This window comes from Thamnophis sirtalis, unplaced genomic scaffold (genome assembly GCF_051295495.1).
Source record: "Thamnophis sirtalis isolate CommonGarterSnake01/CBP01778 unplaced genomic scaffold, rThaSir2_p1.2 scaffold_6, whole genome shotgun sequence".
NCBI classification, from domain to species: Eukaryota; Metazoa; Chordata; class Lepidosauria; order Squamata; family Natricidae; genus Thamnophis; species Thamnophis sirtalis.
The window spans coordinates 116,749,767-116,774,960 of NW_028261386.1; the positions used below are offsets into that span (position 1 = coordinate 116,749,767).

Below are 25,194 nucleotides of genomic sequence, written 5' to 3' on the forward strand. Positions count from 1 at the left end.
ACATATTGACTTTGAATTAGGAGGCAATTTTATTAAGAAGGTATCTCCCACTAGGTTCTTATGTTGACTTATTTGGAAAACAGGTCTACAAGATATTTCAAAACTGTATTTAAAACAGCATTAAAGGTAACGGTTCCCCTCGCACATATATGCTAGTCATTCCCAACACAGCATTAGAGGAAGGAAAAAGTTATAAAAGCTAATATAATTAATATCTGTGTGAGAAATTGTTATTCAATGTGTTATTGAAACCATTTTAATACCCTTCTAAAGAAGAATAGTAAATATGTAGAACCATTTCCCTGATATACTTTAAAATTCTATGTTCTAGTAATGGTTTCTGTGAAGTATCCCATTACAATATAAGCAAGTCTGTTCTAATCCAGAATGCATACACAAGCTAATTACACAACTTCCTGTCATATCTGACACTAAAAGCTTTTATTTCAGGAATTTGGCCATGTTTATACAGAACTCTAAGTGCTTTAAGAGAGGCTTATGTACCTAATTTCAAATGTTTGTTAATGAAAAGTGTGTACATTTACCGGTATTTTAAAAATCTATTTCACAATTTTCAGTTTTCACACTTTATATTTTAAAATATTGTTACAAAAGTTTTGTACTTCAAAGCAGTATTGATATATTCCAGCTTAAATACTGTCATTTGTATTTAATTATAGATATAAATATGAGTTATAAATAAATGCACAGAAAACCATTATTGGCGTTATTTGTAATAGCATTGTTATTTTTTTTAACTTCATCTATTTCTAGATGTTCTTATGATATTAAACAAATGGAAAGATGCAAATTGCCTGTCTTTAGCTGAATTAGGTTTCATGATAATGCTTTCTTGGCCATAATTTGTATTCCATAGTAGCATTTGTGACATGGGTGGCTATACAAATTTGATGAATAAATAAATGTTCATGTTGTTCTGCTTCTATCAAAATGTATCAATACCAGACATTTCGATGCCTCATATACTGTACAACTAAAAGGAGACATGAACAGATTCAAAAGAATATAATGTTCATGTTACTAACATCTGCAAATTTGTGGGCATGTTGTACCCTCTAGTCCTTGGATGTAACAAACTTGATTATGAAATGTCAATGTTGTTAAACAATTTTATTTTTTACAGATTGGACAACAGACCATATCTTTAGGCTGTTTTCACAAAACAAAAACTAGGCATAATTCAGTACTAATCATATGGAGTCAGCCATTTCGAAAAATATTATCTTCCTGTTCAATTCAAACTAACTTTCCACCTAAAAACAGGTAGGCAATATTTTGGAAGCCAAGTGCTGGACTTAAGAGTTGGCGGGGAGGAATTCAGAGTGCAAAACAGGTGACGCTACACAGCAATTTTCATTTATTTCCTAGATGTCCTCAAAAACAATTGTTCATTTCATAAATGTGAGAGAAATATCAATGGATTCTTCAAACATGGGCAATCTGCAAGCATAGAAGGATCAGAAAAAGCATCTGGCTGACCTACTCAAAAAGTAAGTAGAGTCACTTGGAGGCCTAGTTATTACTTCTATGGGAAACCTGAAGAGAATTCCAAGGATGTAGACTAGTTGGAAAACCAAGTAAACATGACAGGAGAGAGTGGCAAACCAATTCTAGATTGTTGCCAAGCCAAAGACATGACTATAGCCACCAGAGATCAAACTTGATACAAGTAGTAGTAGCAGCAATGGGTTCATTATGTTACTGCTAAACATCATTAGCCAATTTGGTGTAGTGGTTAAAGCAGGGGTGTCAAACTGGTGGCCAGCAGGCTGGATGCCTCACGTCCAGACCACGCCCACCCCGGCTCCGCAAAGGGAAAAAAGTCACAAAAAGTCAATGAGTTTGACACCCGTGGGTTAAAGCATCAGGCTAAAAACTGGAAGACAGTGAGTTCTAGTCCCATTTACAAGACAAAGCCATTTGGCTGACCTTGGGCCAGTCATATACCCACAAGAGTATCTTCATCATTTACATTAAAAAGATATAGGCAAAAAGCCCAGGCAAAACTATGTTTTATCCCATTCATTCACGTCCAATTCTTAGAGACTGCTTGGAGTTTCCTTGTCAAGGTTTTTCAGAAGTGGGTTACCATTGTCTCCTTCCTAGGGCTGAGAGAAAGTGACTGGCCCAAGATCACCCAGCTGGCTTTGTGCCCAAGACAGGACTAGAACTTATGGTCTCCCAGTTTCTAGCTGGTGTTTTAATCACTACTCCAAATTGTCTAATGATGTTTTAACAGTAACATAATTTGGTACAAACTCAACCAATATACTACTGCTTCTTGTATCAAATTTGACCTCTGGTCGCTATAGTCATGCCTTTATCTTGGCAATAATGAGGAATTGGTTTGCTACTATCTCCTGCCTTGTTTACTTGATTGAGAAGCCAAGTCAAATAATAAGCCTCTCTGTCCAGGACCTACATGACCCCTACATGGTCTTAGTGTGACATATGTGAATTACTGTCCACAATGCTGCATTAATATTTTTAATGATAGATCAATAGACACAAACTGGGCTGAACTATCAATCAAGGTTTTGTATAAACTGCTGAGGATTGCTTAGGGAGTAGCAGCCAGACATATCAATTGAATAAATACTTCACAATGGTAGAATCATGAGGCACTAGGAAATAATTTTCACATAAATTCATATTAATGCATTCAAGACACAAACATTGTTTCTCTATGGAGTACTAAAAGACTAATTACTCGCATATTTTAACTATTCAAAATTTCAATCGAGTTCACCCAGCATAGTTGGGACGTCACAGCTTAGTAAAAACTGATCTGGAGGCCTAGGGCCAACTACAGTTCCCAGACTGGGAAAAAAAATCAGAAAAATCTAAGATTCTTTCTTTAGTTTTAATCCTACTTCAGTTTATTTTAATAGGTGTAGTTTAATCAAATTAAATAAAACCTCATCAGTTTATTGTGCGCTTTGTGCTCTTTCTTTAATGCAAAGTCTAACCATAAATGTAAAGCTCTTCAGAAATAATATTGCTTGATGAGTATCTTAGCTTTGAAAAAAAAAACAATGTTGTATCACCAATAATTCTACGCGTATATTATAAAACAAGTATTTATTTTCGGCCGTTCAATTTTTTTTTCTTCCAAAATATGTAATGTGCTTCGGAAGCAACTTGAAAAAGAAGACTCTCTTCGCCAAACACTATAAAGGCCATTTTTAAGTTTCATGGGCCTTTTAAAATTTCCGCAAACGAAGTTCTTCCCGTATTATTTTACTCTCAACGTTAAAAAAAACCCACTTTCGTTCCTAAAATCCAGGCTCCTCTGTAGGGATTTAAATTCCATCCCGGAAGTCGACTCTTTCACGCAATGTACTATGGGTATTGTGGTCCCTGCTTCCCTGCAGCGTGTTTACGACGAAGGCGGAAAAACCGCCCCAAATAAACCACAACTCCCCTGATCCTTTAGGTCGGCCACCACCTCCACGCCGCGCAAGCGCATTGGCGAGAGCTGGTTTTTGAATCAGCGGCGTTGTTATTGACGCCATATTGCTGGTGTGGAAGAGTCACAGAGAGACGCGCGACGGCCACCGCCGCAGTCATCGCTCTTCATCGGCGGCTCCAGGCCGGGTAGCCTCCCGTCAAGCCGCCCCCACCGGCCTAGACACCCTCCCGGATACGACCCGGGGCGGATTTTCCGCGGGCGGAGCCTATAAGTCCAGCTGAGCCGGGCCCAAAGCTCCGGGCCGCTCCCTGGAGACGCAGGCGGAGCCGGCGGCCGGCAGGAGAAAGCCGAAGCGGCGCAGAGCGGTGGCGACCGGCCGTTTGACAAGACGCGGCAGCTCGGGAAGCTCTCCTCTCCCTCGCCTCCCGTGTCAGTCCTTCTGGCCGCTCCTTCGGTGCGAAAGGCCCAGCCGGCTCAGCTGCTGAGCCCCTTCTCCTTTTTCTTCCTCCTCCTTCTCCTCTTCCTCCACCGCCCTCCCTCTCCGCCCGGCTCGGCCATGGCGTGCGGCGCGACCTTAAAACGGACTCTCGATTTCGACCCTTTGCTGAGCCCGGCCTCGCCGAAGCGACGGCGTTGCACTCCATTGTCCGCCTCGGCAGCCGCCTCTTCCTCTTCGGCCTCTTTTGCCTCGTCCCCGCAGAAATACCTGCGCATGGAGCCTTCGCCCTTCGGGGAAGTGTCCACTCGCCTCACCACAGGTAAAATACGGGGGGGGGGAGAGAGACTGGGAGTGGGGGGAGGGTTGGGTGGGGCCGTGGAAGGGGCGTTGGGCGAGGGGAGCGACAGAGACAAATCTTGGGCCCCTCTAAAGCCTCGGAAGAGCGACAACCGCCGCTTCTCCTTCCCCTCCGAATGGGGGGGGGGTCTGGTCCGGCCTCCGCTTTCCCACAGAAGCCGTCCCCTCCCCCCCCCCCGCTTTTTTCTTTCGCCGCGGTGTCGGCACAATGGAAATGGCCGCCCTCCCCGCGGTGGGGGTGGGGAAGTGGCAAATACGGGAGAGGCCCCCGAAGGGGTTCGTCCTGGGCTGCGAGGGGACGGGAGGGGGGGAGGAAGACTGCTGGCCTTTCTTTTCTGCGCCGGCCTTGGGAGCGATGGGGGTGTGTGAATACTCTTCCCACCGCACCTTTGCCTCTCCCCCCTACCCCCCCTCTTGGGAAAAGGCCGGCCTGGGCGGTTCGAGAGGTATTGGTGCGGCGGCGAGAAAAGAGGAACTGGGGAGTTATCGCGAGGGAGAGGCGGTGCTCTCCTCGGCCGAGAAGGCTCGAATGCAGCAGCCCTCTTTTTTTCCTCCTCCCCCTCTTCCCACCCCACCACCACCACCACCACTCGGTTTCTCTGCCCTTTCTTGGATGCCCTCCCGGTGCAGGCGACCGATCGATCGGTTTGCTTGAAGCCCATTAACTCCGGGGAGTAATGTGAGCTCCTGAGCTTATTAGACGACGGGGCCGATTTCCCTGAGCCTCTCGCAGCGCAGGAGGGGCGGACCTAGTCGGGGTCTGCCATCAATCACCCCCCCACACTCCAGGGCCGTTTGGGAAAAGGCCGGGCCGCCTTGCAAGATGAGAGGACAGCTGGTTTTTTTTTCCCCCTCTCCCTTCCTTCCTCTTTAACACCGCTTGGGATTTTAAAGGCCGAGAGTGCCCACGTTTCCTGAAGCTTAGTGATAATGGGTTTATAAAAGGGTGTGTTTAGAGTAGCAGCAAATAAGGTAGTAGGTATGGGTAAGGTGGGTTGTATCTAGGCTCTTCTCTCACAAAGAAAAATTAGTGGCAACACCAAGCCTTGTTGGGTTGTCCCTCTGATGGTAGGGATTACCTCACCTTCATAATGACTGTAACTGGCCTTTTTTCCAGTATTGTTTTCATATCTCTAGGCTTTTAACAAAAGGCTTTTTTCTTCTTCTTCTCACTCATCTCTACAATTCTCATTTCATAATTGTCTAAAAGTGTACCTGGCCTGTTGGGAATGTTGGTTTTGGATCAGTTTGTAAGTTCTGTTGAGATAGTTGGCATTGCCATATTAGTAAGGAAACCAACACTGTACAAATATGATTACATAGTAAATTCTTTTGAAATGAGCTTTAGGCCTTGGAAATATCTTTGATTTTGAAGGATGCTTTCTTAATGGAAATTTTAAATTATTACAAGATCAGAGGTTATTATATTTATCTTTTCTCTTGAGACTACAGGTTATTAAATAATATGAAATATTAATATCATGGCCTATAAATTGGATAAGCAATTGACACCACCCCTAAACTCATGTGAACTTTATCCTATTTTCAACATTCTGCAAGCAAACACTTTGATTCTTCCTTGACATTTGAGGGAAAGAATTAGATGATATGGTACTGAGCATAGCCCACCTAATTTATGTGATTTTAACGGGATGCTAGAAATGTTGGAATATTTGAGTGAGCAGCTTTTAGAGTCAGTGGGACAAATTATGTATCTTCATCATTGTTATAAAGTAACCATTGTTAAAATGAAATTCAGCCAACTGTTTATTACCACATAAAGTGGGTGACTTCACTGAAAGTAGAAAAGAAATATTCGTCTTAATGAATATTTAATGTAAGTAGGGGTTTTAAATTGATTCAGTGCAGTGGACAGCTAGGCATCTCAAGTCATTAAACAGCTTGCAGTCATTTGAAAACACACTTTTGAAACATAAGGAGCTCCTGGAAAAACCTATTAAAGAATAATGCTGTTGAAAGGTATAAATGGATGGTTGGCTAAGCTAAGCAATTCCATTTAAAATAGAATATAGACAGGTTAATTGTGCAGAAACAGCCTTGTATTTAAATATTTAATGAGGTTTCTAGGATACTAACTTAAGACAGATCAATAATTCCACACAGATACACATAATTGTGTCATTGTACAAAATCTGTCACTCAGGTATGTTTCTTTGAAGTGTGTGTTCACAAATACATTTTCATTGTATTAAAAACGTGCATTTCTGCCTATAAAAATGCTTGCATCACGTAAAAAAATCTATTATGATGTAACATTCTGATCTAATAAAGCTAAGCATATACTTAAATTACTGAGAACTAGTGTAGTTTGTTGGGTAAAGCTAGGGAAATCCAAGTACAAGCCCCTCTGCTCTGCCACTATGAAAACCTACTGAGCAGCTTTGAAATGTCCATTCTCTTTTGGTTGAACCTGTCTTACAGGGAATTTGAACCTGAAACATCTTTGTTGTGGAAGAATAACAGTGTTACTGCCTAATGAATCATAGAATAAAAGAGTTGGCGGGGTCTTGGTAGTTTATCTAGTCTAACCCATACCCTGTGAAGCATTCTACTACTTATAGCATCACTAGAAATACTTTAATTGTTAATTGTGGTGTGTCACATTTGCATTTACAATTTTCAGTGAATATTGTATAGATTTTTTTAGAAATGTGGTGTTCCTTGGTGATGAATTTGTTATAGCATGGCTTTAATGTTAATACTACTTTCTGATAACTTGATATTCTTTAAGGAATGATAGATGCTGCAGAATGCCTTTGGCATATTTCATAGTTTGTTACTAGCTGTCATATTTCTATTATGGGGCAGTTGATAGAAAACAAATGTCACACACAACACAGGTTGGCACCTGTTTAACTGGATACACTACACTTGTCTTGTTTTTATGAAATATTGCATTTCTTAAAAGTCATGGAAAAATATTCTATAATAATAGAAAAGTTCCAGTTTTGGAATATATTTTGAAATCACTAGTTATATTGGTATTTGTCTTTTTCCATATAGCCTTCTAGGATTAAGGCCTTTGAATTTTTCTGTTTAAAAATAAAACTTTCCAAATTAATAAATGAGGGATAAAAATCTAAAGTTGTATTACTATTTGTAGTGGCTGCAATTGATATTTCATTAAACATTTTAGAAAATTTCTGTATCAAGGCAGTGTCAGTGGACAAACTAACGTTAACCACAACTCCTATAGTATCCAGGCAGCATTGCCAACAGTATGGAATGCTGGGAATTCTAATTCAATGATTTACAATACTTCACTTAAATAAATAGCACAAGTACCGTCCCCCCCATAAAATATAGGATTACATGCTAACGTCTTTGAAACAAAGTTTTATTTAAAAATGTTATATATTAAGGTATATTCATTAATGGATTCTTTTCTGTGCCTTAACTCCTTCAATTTTGTGGAAGTGGATTTCAGAGATTTCAGATGCTTGGGGAAAGAACTAGAAAGTCTGATTTGAGAAACAGACTATTATTTGCATATCTGAAATATCCCCTGGTAAATATATAAAGTGATAATGACAAGTAAATATTTTTATTTAACTGGATACACTACCCTTGTCTTGTTTTTATGAAATATTGCATTTCTTAAAAGTCATGGAAAAATATTCTATAATAATAGAAAAGTTCCAGTTTTTGGAATATATTTTGAAATCACTAGTTATATTGGTATTTGTCTTTTTCCATATAGCCCTCTAGGATTAAGGCCTTTGAATTTTTCTGTTTAAAAATAAAACTTTCCAAATTAATAAATGAGGGATAAAAATCTAACTAAGTTGTAATTATGTAACTAATATATATTTGTTAATTAAATATGGTAATGAATGAAGGGGAGAAAGGACAATTTTCTTGTGAATGTTGCATAGAATTTTACAGTTTTTGTTAATACCCATCAGGCTCTATTTTGCTTCATATTGATTTTCTGTCTGACATTTGTCATCATCTACAGGAACTTCGTATCTTAGGTTTTTTCAGCCCAAGGCTTTGGATCAGTGGGTTGTGAATTGACATTGTACACAAAAATTATTTTTTCTGTTAGCGAACTACAATTTTCCTTCAGTTTGGAAATTATAGTTATGCTTTGGCTAGTTGGACTGTATAAAAAGGAAGAAGCTCCTCAAGTTGTACTTGATTTCTAGTTACTGCATAAATACATCTATCAATTGATTAATTTTTGAAATTACTTATGATGACTCTGGGCAACTTAGCATACAGAAACATACAGAAAAAAAGATTTAAATTCCCAAGGGAAACATCCAGAAAAATCAATAGTCAGTCCCCTCTCCATAAAAATAAAAACAGTACCATTCCAAATGGTAACTTCTTAGTATGTAAATTAACTAATAATGTATTTATTTTGCTGGATTTGTAAGGCCACCTAATCAAACTTAAGACAGTGTTTTTCATTTAACAAAATACAAAATTAATATACTTGTACCTACTTTTAGTACACTTTTACAATACCTTTCCCCAAAAGTTCAAAATATGAATGTGCTATGCTGCCATCAACAACTTTAAAAGGTTGGATTATACTGAGAATTGATTGGTACAAAGCCATCAAGTGAACATCATAGCTAAGTAGGGATTTAAATTTGAGTTTCCTGATTTCTCAGTTTTACATACATACATACATACATACATACATACATACATACATACATACATACATACATACATCCATCCATCATGTGGTTCTATTTCAGACTAAACCTTATAATAGAGTACTAATTATTTTATTGCAAGTACAATCATATGTCTAGTATATACCTGGAAGAGTCCCATGATTTACTCAGGAACTTAAAGAAAATATACCCAGAATTAAACTATCAAGAAGAGAATTTTGACTTAGTATACTCTTGATACATCAATTTTAATGAGGATCATATTGTGCAGTATAAAGTTGTTAAAATTACTAGATAGAGGCTTACATTTATTTACAATATAACTATTTCAAAACTTTTCACAGTTGCTTGACTTTGAACATTTAAATTACCTGGTGAGCACTATTTTAAACTAGTTCTATGTCTATTCATCATTTGATGACTTAAATGTATGACTGAACCATCATAGGACATATTTAGAACATTGTAATAATTACTGCCAAGATCCAGTGTTAATGGACTTGGCTTACGTTCATAAATGCTTCTGGCAACCTATATAATCATATGAGCCAAAGTCTTAGGACATTGTTCCAGTAAACTTCTTTTGCAACAACATTTTAAAACTTGGTTTGATTGAATGGTCACCTAGTACTTTGTATCCCAATATTGGTGGTGCCTTATTTGAAAAACTAGAAACCTTGTACTTCACAATTAAAAAATAGTAGTTAGTTAGAAATATTATTGATGCGTTGATACAGTTTCCTATACATGAAATGTATCATACTTTTAGTATGAAAAAGCATGCAGATTATTATCTGTTTGATTTTTGTTTACCAGTTTAAGTCTCCATAGAATATTTTAAATATCCTGTGCTTGTTTTGGCAGCACATATAGTAAAGTTGGAATGATACAGAATATTTTAAATATCCTCTTCAATATTTATTTTATTTCAAAAGTAAAATTACATATCTAATATCTAATTTAAATAATATCAGAATGATAATGTTTTTCCTAGATTTTTCTCTTTTTTTCTTAAAAATTAAAATCCATACTAAACAAAATCCTGGCTATTCTGCTAGCATGATAGACATGAATCCACCTCGTAATGTCAGTTCTATGTATATTGCTTGAAGCAAGAAGAGTCAGTATGAAGGATGCTATACCTGGAAGAGCACTTGATTGTCTTGAACTAATATGTCTTGTTGCTATATGTCCACTGATTACTAAATAATCATGACACTTTTAATAATAGTGTAACATACATTGAAAATGTCAAGCTATTTATGTGCCAAAGGGAAACTGAGGTTATAGATGGCAAAATAATAGGCATAATGTGGAAGTGGTGCTGTTTACATTATTGTAATGGAACAATGTTGCATCATATTTCATTGAGTCACTAGAAAATTGGGATATATATATTTGAATAAGAATATTATGAGAAGACATCAGTGTCAGATTGATTAGTCTATAGTTTCTCCTTTCCCCACTTTTTTTTTTGAGGATCATTTGTCTCTTTTAGTAATTTGGTTCTTCACCATATGTTCAGGAAGCCTTCAATATTGTTCTTAGTATTCTTTACCAACCTCAACTCATTTGAACCTTTTACCTTCCTGACATTAGCTTTACCAATCCTAGAAAAATCCTAATGTGTCCCCTTTTGGTGGCAAATCTTCATGAGCGTGCATATTGTTTAAGCTCATTATCTAGCAGCATTTAACAACAGTCTTGTAAAGGAAGTTGGGAGGATTTAATCAATACACTTAAATAATTAAATTATTCAAATTCAGATAATTCAAACCACAATATTTTAATTAGTTGGGAAGATTTTGTTCTCATTTATGGTGAAAATGTGTCTTTGGTGTTTGAGAAAAAAAATAATGTAAATTCATACCATATAAAATTATTTTATAAATAATGAATAGTGCAAACTTTATAACACTAGTGAAGCCATTTGGAGTTAAATCAGCTCAAATTCAAAGATGAGTGTTGAATATTTTAGCAATTATGTATAAAACAGCAGCCATCTTAAAAATTGTATTAAATATGTTTTTGTTGTCTGAAGAAAGGTAATATTTAACAAAACCCTGATAAGGCTTTTTTTTTTTAAACAATCATTCCTTGGAGTGTGTCTTTAAATACAAGTTAGATTTTGTTAATAAAAAGATTCCTCTACAAGGTTTATTGCTTTTTCTGGAAAGAAAATAAGAGATTTGCTGTAATTGTTTATATTTTGAATGTATTATTCCAGATTCTTTGTGTACCTGTGGGATTTGGTTACTCCAGTTGTGTGGCTTTTTAAAATTTCATTAGAAATCTTTAATCCTGCATTGGAATATTGACCCTGATAATTCCATATTTCAGTGGTCCAAGTGAGAGAATCCACACTAGGGGTTCTCTTCGGATGAAAAAGCAGGCTTAGAAAAAGTATTTTTTTTTATTTGGGAGGACATTTTCAAGGTTTGTTCTCTTTGTCAGTTCAAGTTTTATATTTTAAAGGAGCTTGATTTATGTTTTTAAATCATGTGGATCCTGCCACAACTCTGATAATAGTCTTAGAACAAAAGCAAGTATTACATCAAATACATTTTGGAAGAATTAATTTAGATTTCCCTGTTTTGTTCAGGGCACCTGCTACAAACTAATTTACATTTTAGTACTTTGCCTTTTTTTAAAGACCCAAACTATTGCTATATTAATGGAATACTGCAACCATGTATGCTTATAATCAGTTCTTTGGATTTCTTTTAATCTCAGATAAATTCATAAGATTATCTCTGACAAAACTATATACTAAACATTTTGATGACATATTTGTGGATAAAAGCTTTTTCCTCAAATGCTGAAGACTTCATTTAGTTTTACTTTATCTTTGATGTCATATTCAAATTCTTCCCTCTTTTCCAGATGTACTCCATCATATACTCTTTTAATTGACTTTACACTTTTAGAGCACTTTGTTAACTGATCTCATTTTCATATTTTAGTATCCTAGAATATAATTAGAAATTAGCTTTTAAATTCTAATCATTTTTCTGAACTATTTCTGAACCTTTTAAAATCTATTTTCCATTTTTATAAAAGTTTTATTTTATAAAAAAAGTCAAATGATTTTTATATGCCAATGTGTGGAATAAACTGTGAGCCTGATTTGATGAAGGCATATTTAATAGATTTGCGATCAAGTTGAAACCAGATTCTTGCAAATTGGTAGCTTTTCTACAGTAACTGTTGCTAATTTCTTTTAGTAGGAGGAACTGCAGCTGCTATCATGGGACAATTAAGGGGGAGAATAAGATTCCTGCCTCTAGCAATGTGAATAGAGTACAGTTCAGTAGTAAGTGCTAATAATTTTAGCAAGGGTGGCTAGTTAGTATATTAGAGTTTCATGTTGCTAATATGAATATCCTTATGTCCACTATGGTCTCCAATGGCCCTTAAATGAATTTGTTTGCCTAAGAAGTTCATTATTGTAAAATAGTGGCTCACAGTTTTCTAAAATTAGAGATTTCCTATCTAGAAGATTGTATATCTGAGATTATTTCTATTGTTTTTCTTTCTTTCCCCCCTTCAGTATTTTTTTCTCGTTATAAATGTATGCAATTATTTATTGAGTTTAGTTATTAAACTAAGCTTCCACTGGGAAAGGCTGTAAGAAAGAATAAGAGTCCATAGTAAGAAAAGTTGCTTAGTAAATTGAAATAGCTAGCAACCATGAATTGTGCATCTGGATTCCAAAATAATATATTGGAAAGAGGCAAGTTTTTATGTGAATTGCAGGGCATACGCCTTCAAATGTTACAATTTTATATACAATAATTTAAAATAATGTACTTTTTTGTTATATACTTGGTGCTAGGTATCATTTGCTGGCAGAATAAAAATATGTTTCTGAGTTTTCTGCAAAGCAATTAAGTGTGCTTGGAGATATAATAGCCACATAAAAATATACTTGTTTGGTCATGGACAAGAAAGATTCTCAAATATAGTGGTACCTTGGAACTTATCCTTAATTGGTTCTAGAAGTCACGATGAGTACCAAACCAATTATTCCCATAAGGAATAATGTAGTGAGTCACAAGGCAGCCGACATAGACATGTTCTAGGTTGTGCCTTGAGTACCAAGCAAACAATGAGTACCGAGACAATATTTTCATGTTACAATGTGTTGAGTATCAAATTCGATGAGTTTCAGAGTGGTTGAGTACCAAGATACCACTGCAATACAATAGTGGTTGCTTCTGTAGCTATTAATCATTGCTTTGGATGAGGGAAAAGAAAGGTAGTGCTAAATTCTCATAGCAGAAAACATATACTGTGTTTCCCCAAAAATAAGACAGGGGTCTTTTGACCCTTGAAATAAGCACTTGGCCTTATTTCAGGGGAGGTCTTATTTTTGAGGGCTAGGAGGTGGCGAGCATGGTCATCTTGTGGCTGCTATTGTGTTGCAATATTTTCAGGGAGGGCTTATTTTAGCACATGCACTCAAAAGCACGATTGGACTTATCCGGGGAGGGCTTATTTTCAGGGAAACAGCATAGTAGCTTTCAATATAAAATATACTTGATTGCTCTTATTGAAAATACTAATATGTAGGCAGTGAACAATTATAGATAGTCCTGGACTTAGATCATAATTCAGCCCAAAATTTCTATTGCTAAGCAAAACAGTTATTAAGTGAATTTTGCCCCCATTTTACAACCTTTCTTGCCACAATTGTTGTGACTCAATGCAGTTGTTAAGTAGTAACACTGTTAAGTGAATCCAGCTTCCCCATTGACTTCGCTTGTCAGAAGGTCACAATTGGTGAACATATGACCTCGGGACACTGCAACTGTTATAAATACATGCCAGTTGCCAAGCGTCCAAATTTTGATCACGTGACCATGGGAATGCTGCAAGGGATGTGTGAAAAATAGTCATAAGTCACTTTTGTCAGTGCTGTTATAACTTCAAATGGTCACTGAATGAATGGTGGTAAATCAAAGATTACCTATACTGCAAAAACTCTGGATGCTTCTGTAATGTAACCTAACTAGTGGAACAATATTATATACGTGTAGAAATAATATAAATATGTTTTGTACCTTTCTTGGTCTCAAATCTGGAAAGAGATATGAAATACGTTTTCGCTAGTGTTATGTTGTGGAAGGAGAACATAGGTATTGGTTATGGTCTGCTAATTTTCTTGCTAATTTCCAGGGGAAAGCAGAGAACATTATCAGTGGGCCTAATGCTATTTTCTTTATCTACATCTATATCTTGCAGCTATATGAAAGGTGTGAATAGGGTTGGAAATTGTAGTATGTTTAGATGATAAGTTGAACTTCTGAAACAATTGACACTACCTTTATTGCCATTCGTTAGAGTATTTTCTCTCAATTTAAATTGTTTGAAATAACTGAGTTGGAATTCATAATCATGTTCAGTATGTTTCTTTTTTCTAGAGCAAATTCTGTACAATATAAAACAGGAATACAAACGCATGCAGAAGAGAAGACATTTAGAAAACTTTCACCAAACAGATCCTTGTTGTTCTACTGATGCACAGTCACAAGCATTTCTCCTTTCTGGACCAGCTTTGCCAGGTGAAGATTTTAGAATAAGAATGCATTTGAATTTGGGTCAGATTGTGTTTTTCTCTAAACACAAAAGAATCACAATGATTATTACTACTAGAATGAGTTTAACTTACATTTTAATGACGTTTATCCAGCTGAATAGATACTGCTTGCAGAACAGATTTTGGCAGTTCCAGCAGTTTGAGCCATCCTTTCTGGGTTAGAAATCTTCCAAGAACACACCTGTTGGGGTAGGCTAGTGCAATAAAGAGAAAGAAAAGACACTAGATATTTTTTCATTTCTTTTATTTCTAGTATGTCAATTTACAGGCTTGAGGTAGTGTACAATACAAACAAAACAATATAAACCGCCAAGAAATCTGATTCAGTGCAAGAATTATTAGTTTCCATATACATGCAATAAAAAGATCTTGTGGGCCTGGAGATTGGAGACATCACCTTTGAAGGCAGAGCAATGCATAGACATGGGCCCCACTGAGAAGGCTCCTCGTTAGTCTTCATAGCTCCTATCTTAATGTTGTGCAACTTATGACTTCGAAATTTTACAACATTTAGGTAGTATTTAAATTATGAGCTGTTTATAATATTTGAGTTATAACCTTTCCCCATCTTTTATTGAATTAATTTTGCATGATAAATTGACTTGGAATCATCCATGTTTTATGTTCAGAAATGCATTGAATTGGATCTTCTTTCATTTTTTGAGAGAAACTCTCAAAATGCTAAGCCTCACTGGAAAGAAGAAAAAAATAATTTTGCTAATTTCTCAAGCTCTTAACTATCCATTGTCACTTCCCTGGGAACATTGTTATGAGACTGCCTAATCATGGTTCAATCAAGGAGAAGCAATGTAATCTGCTTGTTTCAGTGCTAGATTAAGATTGGGAAGATCCATGTTCTAGTTCACCCTCGCCCATGAAAGCTGACTTGGAGCTAGCCATTTGCTCAAACCATTCTACTCTATGGTATGCCTTCTTAAGCTTCCAGAAAAAAGGCAGGATGTACATCTAACAAAATTAATATAGCTGGAGTAATAGGACTGTGAGGGGAAAGAAAAATTAGTGAGATGTGTCTCCCCTCTCCTGTCTTCAGGAAGTTCATTGGGGAGTGGAGTTCATGATAATTCTGGGTCACATTCACTTTTAGCCATTTGTAAATAAACATCTGATTTATATACCTCGTCACAACAATATACTTCTATCATTCTAACTTTGTGTGTGATGGTGTGAGCCTTTAAGTTAGTTTTTTACTCCTCGTGACTGCTTCAACTAATCCCTGCAGTTTTTCTGAGCAAGGGTTTTTGGAGGTAGTTTACCACTGCCTGCTTTATAGCCTGAGAGTGACTGACCCAAGGTCATCCAACTGGCTTCCTGTCAAAGGCAGGACTAGAACTCATGATTTCCCAGTTTCAAGTCTGGTGCCTTGTTGACTATACTAAATTGGCTCTATAGTTATAATTACTGATTTTAATACATAGCCAACATTTAATTCAGAAGCTTGTACTTAAAATGTACTGAAACCAGTGGGCTATAAATGCAGCCATTTTCATTAGAATTTAAGCTCTATGATTGTTGTAATCTGATTTTCAAAGTACTTTAGAAAGTGAACTGTTATCTGCATTAATCTTCTAGAAGATGCTGTAAAGCAGGGGTGTCAGACTTGTGGCCCCAGATACGTTACGTGCTGCCCCCTCCGATTTTAACAAAGAGGAAAACAGTTGTGGTATGTCACGTAATGACGCAAGTTTGACACCCATGCTCTAAAGCATAATTAAATTACTACCTCTGGAAATAATTTGTTCAAAGGTACTTCATCTGCAGCGTCACCACCACTGAAAAAAGAACAGCCCCTCTTTACTCTCAGACAAGTTGGAATGATCTGTGAACGTTTGCTCAAAGAACGTGAAGAGAAAATTCGTGAAGAATATGAAGAAATCTTGACCACAAAACTTGCAGGTATGATAAAAAACAAAATGTATGTCAGCTGTTATTTTTTCCATCCTGTTACTTGGCTTGTTATATGACTGCATGTTTCTGAATGGTGATTTCTGTACTTTATAGTTTCAAATAATGATCTTTCTGCTTTGTAGGAACAGCATGGTTAATTTACACCACTTAACTTTGAAATCATTTAGTTTTTTAGATGTTTTTAGCTATCTTTAACCACAATAAAGATTAATGTTCAGGAATTCGAATGTTCTTAGCTAATATTTGGTGGCTTCTAAATTGCTCACTTCTTAGCTTGACAAATTACAGTTGATGAGGATGGAGAGGAAGATGGGATACTATCACACTGCACACAGCGGTGTTTAGCAGCTGCCAAAAAAGCCAACACAGTTCTAGGCTACATAAACAGGGATAGAATGAAGATCACGTGAAGTGTTAATACCACTTTATAATGCCTTGGTAAGGCCACACTTGGAATACTGCATTCAGTTTTGGTCGCCACGATGTAGAAAATATGTGGAGACTCTAGAAAGAGTGCAGAGAACAGCAACAAAGATGATTAGGGGACTGGAGACTAAAACATGAAGAACGGTTGCAGGAACTGGGTATGTCTAGTTTAATAGAAAGAAGGACTAGGGGAGACATGATAGCAGTGTTCCAGTTATCTCAGGGGTTGCCACAAAGAAGAGGGAGTCAAACTATTCTCCAAGGCACCTGAGGGTAAAACAAGAAGCAATGGGTGGAAACTAATCAAGGAGAGAAGCAACTTAGAACTGAGGAGAAATTTCCTGACAGTTAGAACAATTAATCAGTGGAACAGCTTGCCTCCAGAAGTTGTGAATGCCCCAACATTGGAAGTCTTTAAGAAGATAATAGATAGCCATTTGTCTGAAATGGTATAAGGTTTCTTGCCTAGACAGGGGGTTGGACTAGAAAACCTCCAAGGCCCCTTCCAACTCTGCTATTGTATTGTATTGCCTACACCACTACGAGACCGACATGATGTACTTCATACAAATTACTATAAGTATCAATTAGCACTCTCTGTTAACTCACATTTTGAGAAGCTTTTGACTAAATATTAAGATACCAACAGTTACTATATGCTGCAAGTTTCCTCATATTTTGAGTATCATTCATTAATAAGGTTTCTAATCACCTGTTTTAACTCCTGTAAACTATTTAAATAGTCACATAAGGATAGAATCTAGGTTTTTGTTAATATAGAATGTGAACTGTATGACGAGGTTTCAATTGCAATAGAGCATCTTCCCCTTAGGGATGACTATTCTTGTGGAAAATGAAGGAAAGGCATAACTGTTATGCCAGCAGTTGAGATATTTGCATATATCTTCATATATGCAGTGGAAATGATATTTGAATGAATTTCTTGAAGCAATTGTCCTTAAGATAACTAGAAATATTTTAGTAAAATCTTGGTAGCATATTATTAGCCTTTTCTGTATAGTTAAGAAAATAATTTTCAGTGCTAACCAAAATGTAATAAAATACTGCAGCATGATGTCCCTAGGCCCATGATGGCAAATCTGTGGCATGCGGAGCCATATTTGCCGGCACGCGAGCCATCAGCTCTGCAATTTTCGGTCTTCTGGAAGGCCGGGGGAGGCCGTTTTCACCTTTCCCAGGCTTCAGGAAAGCCTCCAGAGCCTGGGGTGGGCAAAAAATGGGCCCAGCAGGTCAACCAAAAGTTCATTCCCGAACTTCTGGTTGGATCCATTTTTTGCCCTCCCCAGGCTCTGGAGGCTTTCCTGAAGACTGGGGAGGATGAAAACAGCTTACCCTGGAGGCCCTCCAGAAGCCGCAAACAAATTGTTTCTGAACATCCTTCCAGTTGGACCCGTTTTTCGCCCTCCTCACGCTTCAGGAAAGCCTCCGGAGCCTGGGGAGGACAAAAAGTCCTCTCCCCCCATGTGGGAGGATCATGTGCCCATGCACAGGTGGGCGGGGCAGATTGAATTGCGGGGTGTGGGCACACAGAATTAATTTTGGCACGGCTTTCAAAAAGGGTTGCCATCACTGCCCTAAGCACTTGTGACCCTTTGAGGTCATCCAAAATATACAGCCCTAGATTGGAGAAAATGCTTAATTGTTCAATCGTGATACTGAAGGAGCTGATACAATATGGCTAGAACAGAGGGACAATGGTTTATTTTCATAAAGGAAACAAATTCATCATCCCCGTGATATTCACTCTGTATTTCTTCAGATTATACCAGAAACCCAAAAACAAAATCTAAAGACGCATGGAGTAAAATAAGATTCATGTTTCAGCTAGCATATCTGCCTATGACAAACATTGAATTCCATCCCTGGATGCAGTATTTAAAGTAAAGGATATTTTCCTTGTGTTGTCTTGTAAACAAGCACTTTTATATATGGTATCTTACTTTAAATATTCTTTGATCACAGAACAGTATGACGCATTTGTGAAGTTTACGCATGATCAGATCATGCGACGATATGGAGAACAGCCTGCAAGTTGTAAGTATTTTAAGCTATTTTCCTTGATGTTAGATTTTGGTGGCTTGACAAAGTAGATAGAATGGGGTAGAGTAGAACTCTACTTCTCTACTCTTCTTTATAAGAGTGAAATCATCGCAAAAGTGGAGTGATCTTCACAGGGATATAGTTTTAACTGTTTTTTTTTTTTTTGCCGAGCTTTAGTTGTGTAAATTCTTTGGTTATCTTATTTCTTGACTCGATTCTTTTTTCCTTTTCAGATGTTTCATGAATCATGTTTTCTGCATACGTGGGCAGCCCTGAAACCCTGTTCTGTTGTTGCAAGCTGTCCTTTAAAGACTTGCAACAATGCCATATTCCCTCTCCTCCCCCCCCCCCCCTCCTCTGTATACACTGGTTATTTCAAGCTTTTGTCAGTGGCAACCACTCTTATGCAGCAACTGGTTTTGGAGTGCTCCCTGATGTCAGTACCACCTGGATGTGGACCTTTGCTACCTGTTAATACCAGTGGTCTCATTTGCTGTATCATTACAATTTGGCTTCTGTTAATAAGTTTGAAAAGTAAAAGGATTAAAGCTGGTGTATTAGAACTCTGCCCTTAACTGGTTGTGTAAATAAAAGTGTAGAATGACACTTCTGACTGAAGTTAGTGTGGTTTTCATAACTGTGCACTGCAAAATTGTATTCACAGTTAAATTAGAATGTAATCCCTGGACAACGTCTAAGCAATTAGCCCACAGTACTGCCTGTGAAATAGTGAAGGAGGGCATTTTTGTATTCCATGACTTTTTTGGGGGGTTAAGAATGGGTTTATATAAGTTCTCATTTTTGTAGGTTTTATTTATTCTATCAGTCTTTAACAAATGTTTATTGCTGCAATTTTTCAGTGTATCATTGTTTTACTGCCCTTGTAGTACTGGAATTTAGTTGAAAGAATAAAACATTTACTTCTAACCTGTGTTTTTACCTATATAAGTGGCATTTTTGCCATCATTCAAATAAAATAGATGTGAGTGTACTAAATAAATCTATGTTTAATATTTATTAGCTAATAGTTCAAAAAGAAAGGTATAGATACGAATGTTCTAGAAAGCTTTGTTAAGGTTGACTGGCATGTGTAGGACTAATTTGAGATTTTGTAGGCAATTTTGGTCCTCATCAAGCATTCCTTTAACGTAATAAGTTATATGAGCGAAGAGGGTATGGGCATGCTACCTTCATTCCTCCTATTTAGAAAAGTGAATTCTTCACTGGAGAACCTCCTGTAGTCAATTAAGCTTCTAAACTGTTAGCAAAGCCTTCACTGATACTGAAGGAGTGGTGTTTTTTTTTTTTTTTCCTGTAGGCAGCCACTTTCCTGCAAGTGAGGCTGGCAGAAATTATGGGTGAAGCAGTTGTAATCTCTTCATGTTCTACTCCTCAAAGGCATACCTTATATAATATGTCTGAATAATATTTTTTGACTCAGAAATGTGAGGTTAGCTAAGATGCTTTCTGAAGCAGTATATCTTAAGGAGCAACTACTTTTTATGTTTTTAGAAACTTTCTTCATCCCAGATTGAAGGTATTGAAAATTTCATTGCTTTGGAAGCAATTTGAGGTTGGAGAAAATTGCCTGTGTTTATCTCAGTGGCTTTTTTCCCACGTTTAAAAAGAACCATGTTCCCATTCACACCTTATTTAACAGATAATTTGTTTTTACTTCTGTTACTGTTACTGAATTCAATGTGTGAGCCTTTTTCTAGGGAGTTACCAGATTTTCTTACTTGCAGCTGGAAGATTGTAAAGAAGTTGCTTTTTATATGGATAAAGAAAACTAGATTAGACCTTTTGAACTATTTTTCACTCTTACGTGACTCTTATTGACTTTTTACAGTGCTGCTGCTACTGAAATCACTACAAAAGCATTAAAATTATATTCTCATGTTAACATTCATGTTTTACATGAAATCTGCAGGCATCTTGCATTTAAATATCCATCTATTCACCTCTCTACTTTGAAACATTCTTTATTCTAAGCAAGTTCGTATTCTTCTGGGCACATATGTAATTTTAACAAGATTTCTATTACAGAAACTGCCATTTTGATTCATGGATTTTAATATACTTCCACTGTACATTTGCACTGGATTGTTGGCTTTGAGCCTTTGAAAAACTAAAGGGGCGAGAGTATTAAGCAATCGGACATACCTTGCCACAGAACGGACTTACAGCACATGGTGTAGTTCACTGCTGCTAAGATTAAGTACTTTTGATTCCCTAAGGTCTCTGAACTATAAGAAAATTGCTCTGAGCTCTTTGGAAAGTGATGTAAAAACATGTATTTAATATGGGGATGAGGGGCACAGATGGAGGTTCACTGGAATATAGTACCTTAATTAAAGTGTTTACATGCTGAAATGCCAAGTCTGTTCTTCTCCTGCAGCAGTGTTCGTGAACAGTTGGTAGTCTTGCAAGTGGAAACCTCCCTATGGGATGGTGAAGAAAGCCGCCTTTGTGCATTATTGGCAATTTGCTTTACACGTCTTGCAAATAGTTGCAGTGTCTGTCTCTTGCAAAAATGTGTTTGCATATTTATATTTGGGATAATAGGTTTATTGAGAGGCCCTCCCACATTCCAAAATCATTAGTTTGAGAATGTCAGTTTGTCTTTAACAAAACTGAAAATAGTTCAAAGAACAATAGTAGTGTTATGTGGTGCTTACTATTCTAAATTGGACCTGGAAGGCTTAAAGTTGAAATTCTCACAATTTACATGAAGCTTACCATATTACATTGGGCCAATTCATCCCCTTGCAATCCATTCTATAGAATTGTTGTGGAGATAAAATTGGGAGCCTGCATGAAAGCCAAAAATGTTCAGAGAACAGGTGGAATGTGTAAATGATACAGTAGCAAAAAATTGATTCTAAGGTTGCAGTTCTATTATGAATGAAACATTCTAATTTAACTAAAAAAAATGTGGCAAGAAGTATGGAAAATGTGATATATAAAGCAGCACTCGGATTTTTTTCCCTACAAGATTGATGAAAAAGGAAGGCACCGTGGCATTAAGGAATCTACTCATTGAAGGTTAAACTGATTTAAATGAGCAATTTTTTCTAGTGCCTTTCTTCCAAGTCTGGAAGTGTGCGCTTTTGAAGTGCTTGCAACCCAGCTGTCAACTAAAAGGAAGCCTGCATTTTTGAAGCGTGAGTGATCTAAATTGCTGCCTTGATAGACGGAAGGTAGCAAATAAATTGAAAACAGTGAATAAAACAGGTGAACCAAGGTCAGCTACATGTTGAAATGTATATGGATAATCCAGGAAGTCATTTTGTATATTTTATTTATGCCATTACAGTGGATATTATTTTCGCTATTACAGAATCCTTTCTTATTAACAATTACCCCATGTCAGTCTTGCCACGTGATCCGTTTTCTGTTTTGTGGGTTTTATGAATCCCAAAAATTCCAGTTCTGATACTGCTCTAATGAACCGAGCACTTGGGAGTTCTAGTCAAGGAAATGGCATCTCCATCAATCAAGATTTAATAATTTACTACACATAACAAATTTGGGATAGTTTACAACACAATTTAGCACATTTATAGATTGCTCCCCGTTCTTTGCAATAGCCTTACAATATTAAATGTATGCTCAATCTACCAAATAATATATCTTCAACTAATAGAGCAGATTTCGATATCTCTGGAATTCATCTTCAAGAGTAGGTTAAGTAGAGTGTTATATACACTGTGGCCAAGCCCTTTTTTCTGCTTGCATCTACTGCTTAGCATCCTGAATAATCTGCCCTAAAGTTCCCAGAAAGTTATTTTCATTTATTTCCTCATTAACCTGTTACATTCCAGATTCCTCAGTAGATCTCCTTGCATGCTACTATAGTAAACTAATCTGAAGTAGCAGCACTTATTTGAATGAAATGCTGAAATAATAGCATAAGAAGATACACCTAAATCAGAAAGACTGGGTGAGCTCTGTTACATATATAGAAATTATGATTAAAGATTTCTGTAAAACAGAATTGATGTGTATGAGCGAAGAGATACAGGTGGTTTAGTCAAACATCCTATGCTACTGCAGGAAGCCACTAAATTATATCATCCAGCACATATTTGAAAACCTTGAAGAGTTTAGAGCTATTCTCAGGCTGCTGCATCACTAAACAGCTCTTGACAGCAAGGCTGCATTCCAACTACTGAGTTTTCTTCCCTGCACAAGATGTCCAGCATCTTCAGCTGCTTTCCATAGGGCTCTTTTAGACCCCTTGATCTTCCAGAGAGAGGCCTTCTGAACCCACTCCCTTCGTCAGTGTCCAAAAATAGATGCAATAATTCAAATGCAGTTTAACCAGTGCAAGTATAATACAAGTATTTTCTGTGATCTGAAGAGAATAATAATAATAAAGCTCATTCTATTGGGTTTCCTTTAATTGTTGCATTGCTTGTGTTCAACTAGTGGCCTGGTAGCTGTTGGTCTTCCTACTGCTGCCCAGGTTTCCCTAATCCAACCCAGGTGCATAGCTTTATACTTGTCAGAGTGAACATTGTCCTAGATTTGGCATACAGTTCAAATCAGTCAAGGTTGTTTTGAATTTTGTTTCATCCTCTAAAACCTTAACCAATCCTTAACTTGGTACAATCTCTAAAATGTTTTACTTCGTTCTTTTTATTTACAATCTAAAGATAATTTTCAAAAATAAATACTGTGGTTTTCAGGTAGATTTCTTAGAATATAAAAAAAGGATACTGGATAATGTCATCTGTCTGGTTTTTGATTGTGGAATCTGTATTTCCAACTGCAGTTACAACTGTTGAAAAGGCCTAGAGAAATAATATGTCATAAAAGCATTCAGAAAAGTTGTACAAAGTTCACATCTTGGCTTACATATTACACTCATTGTTAGACGCAGGGCATCAAAGACCAACAAGTAAACAGACATAATACTTGTATATATTTTAATGTGGGTTTTTTTCAAACTAATATAATTTATTACCTAACAAGATTCTCAAACATTTCTCTTAAATTCCAGAACAAATATCACAAGTCGCAAAATAGATTCATCCTAATTTAAGTGGGTAGCCATAAAGATAAAACAAAAGCAAATGAGAGTCCTAAGCAGAGGTAAAAGGTTGGCTTTATTATCCACATTCATTATTTGTCTCAGTTCTTACCCATCTAGTTCCAAACTTGGATACTTTTTATTTTTGCTATTTGCTAAAGGAATGTAGCCTGAGGCTACTCCAGATATCGTTAACAAAAACTTAGTCTCTAATTTTTTTTTTCCATAGATAGAACATTTTTGCAAAAAATTGTGCTTATGCCAAAATCAGGAGCTATATGTGAAGAAGTAAAAGCTATTCTCTTCCTTCCACAACTGAAGAGAAATAAATTGATTTTTTTCCCCATTTCTATTGGGATGTTGTGAGAAACTCCAGAAATTACTTGCCCAAATTTACAGCAGAAAATAAACTTCCTATGGACGAGTTAAAATATAAAAAACACCACAATTGCTTGCAAAAGAAAAAAAATGTTTTATTTCTCCATCTCCTCCCCCCCCCCCCCATTTTTTACAAAAAGGAGCAACAAATTATCGCTGGCATATTCTGCAAAAATCCAGGAAAAATTTCATGGCCTTGGTTTCTTTAACCAAGGTGGCACTAGCTGGGCCTCACAGATCAAGAAATGAAGAGTTTTCCATTTTGCCAGAGGGAGCAATGAGCTGTTACTGTTTCCCTTTTCCCCAAAGTCCCAATTTAACAAAACAGAAGGCACATTCTGTGCTCTTTTCCTCCAGAAAATAAAATCTGTTTAGAAGGAGCATCTCCCTGCTCTTTAAAACAAACTCCAATGTGTAGTTGCTCTTTAATAAGAAAATATCACCAAAAATGGGAATTGTAATGGAAGATGCTTAGCAGGGGGGAGATGAGCCTCGTTACGTGCGTTCATTTATTGAATCTTGGTATAAAACATCTGCAAAGATTTACACAAATTATGGTTTTGACACACCCTGGAAGAAGAACCCTGGAAGGATGTGTCTTCAATGCTTTTTAATTAACTGTACCCTGTCCTCCTTATGCTGGTCTATTACTGTAATAAAGATTTGATTTGAAGCAGTGGTGGGGTCTGGATCAGTTGGAACGGGCCTGGTGTCGTCCACATGGGTGTGCGCAGCACATCCTACCTGCCAGCAATGCCTCCACAAGCCTTCGTGACGCTCCAACTGTTGGCGGAGCGTCACACAGGCGCTGTATGTGCCGTGCACAGAAGCGCCAAGGACAGGTACCGGAACGGTACCCAGTGCTCCGGGCAGGCTCCGGTACACCTG

The 25,194-nt window shown here is 37.0% G+C and overlaps 2 protein-coding genes across 2 annotated transcripts in view; one reads left to right on the plus strand and one right to left on the minus strand.

The window, feature by feature from the left end:
• Window positions 1-3,519: 3,519 nt before the first annotated feature.
• AKIRIN2 (akirin 2) lies at window positions 3,520-19,820 on the plus strand. Its single transcript, XM_014068409.2, has 5 exons — window positions 3,520-4,191; window positions 14,305-14,445; window positions 16,245-16,394; window positions 18,816-18,887; window positions 19,127-19,820. The coding sequence occupies exons 1-5, from the start codon at window positions 3,990-3,992 to the stop codon at window positions 19,135-19,137; spliced, it is 576 nt and encodes a 191-aa protein (XP_013923884.1). The 5' UTR covers window positions 3,520-3,989; the 3' UTR covers window positions 19,138-19,820.
• Window positions 19,821-22,177: 2,357 nt separating this feature from the next.
• Window positions 22,178-25,194, minus strand: part of ORC3 (origin recognition complex subunit 3) — a 42,797-nt gene continuing 39,780 nt past the window's right edge. Inside the window, exons 19-20 of the mRNA XM_014068406.2 lie at window positions 23,616-23,689; window positions 22,178-22,351 (exon numbers count right to left, since the gene is read on the minus strand). Coding sequence (XP_013923881.2) covers window positions 22,246-22,351; window positions 23,616-23,689 — 180 coding nt within the window. The 3' untranslated portion in view covers window positions 22,178-22,245. The remainder of the gene's footprint in view (window positions 22,352-23,615; window positions 23,690-25,194) is intronic.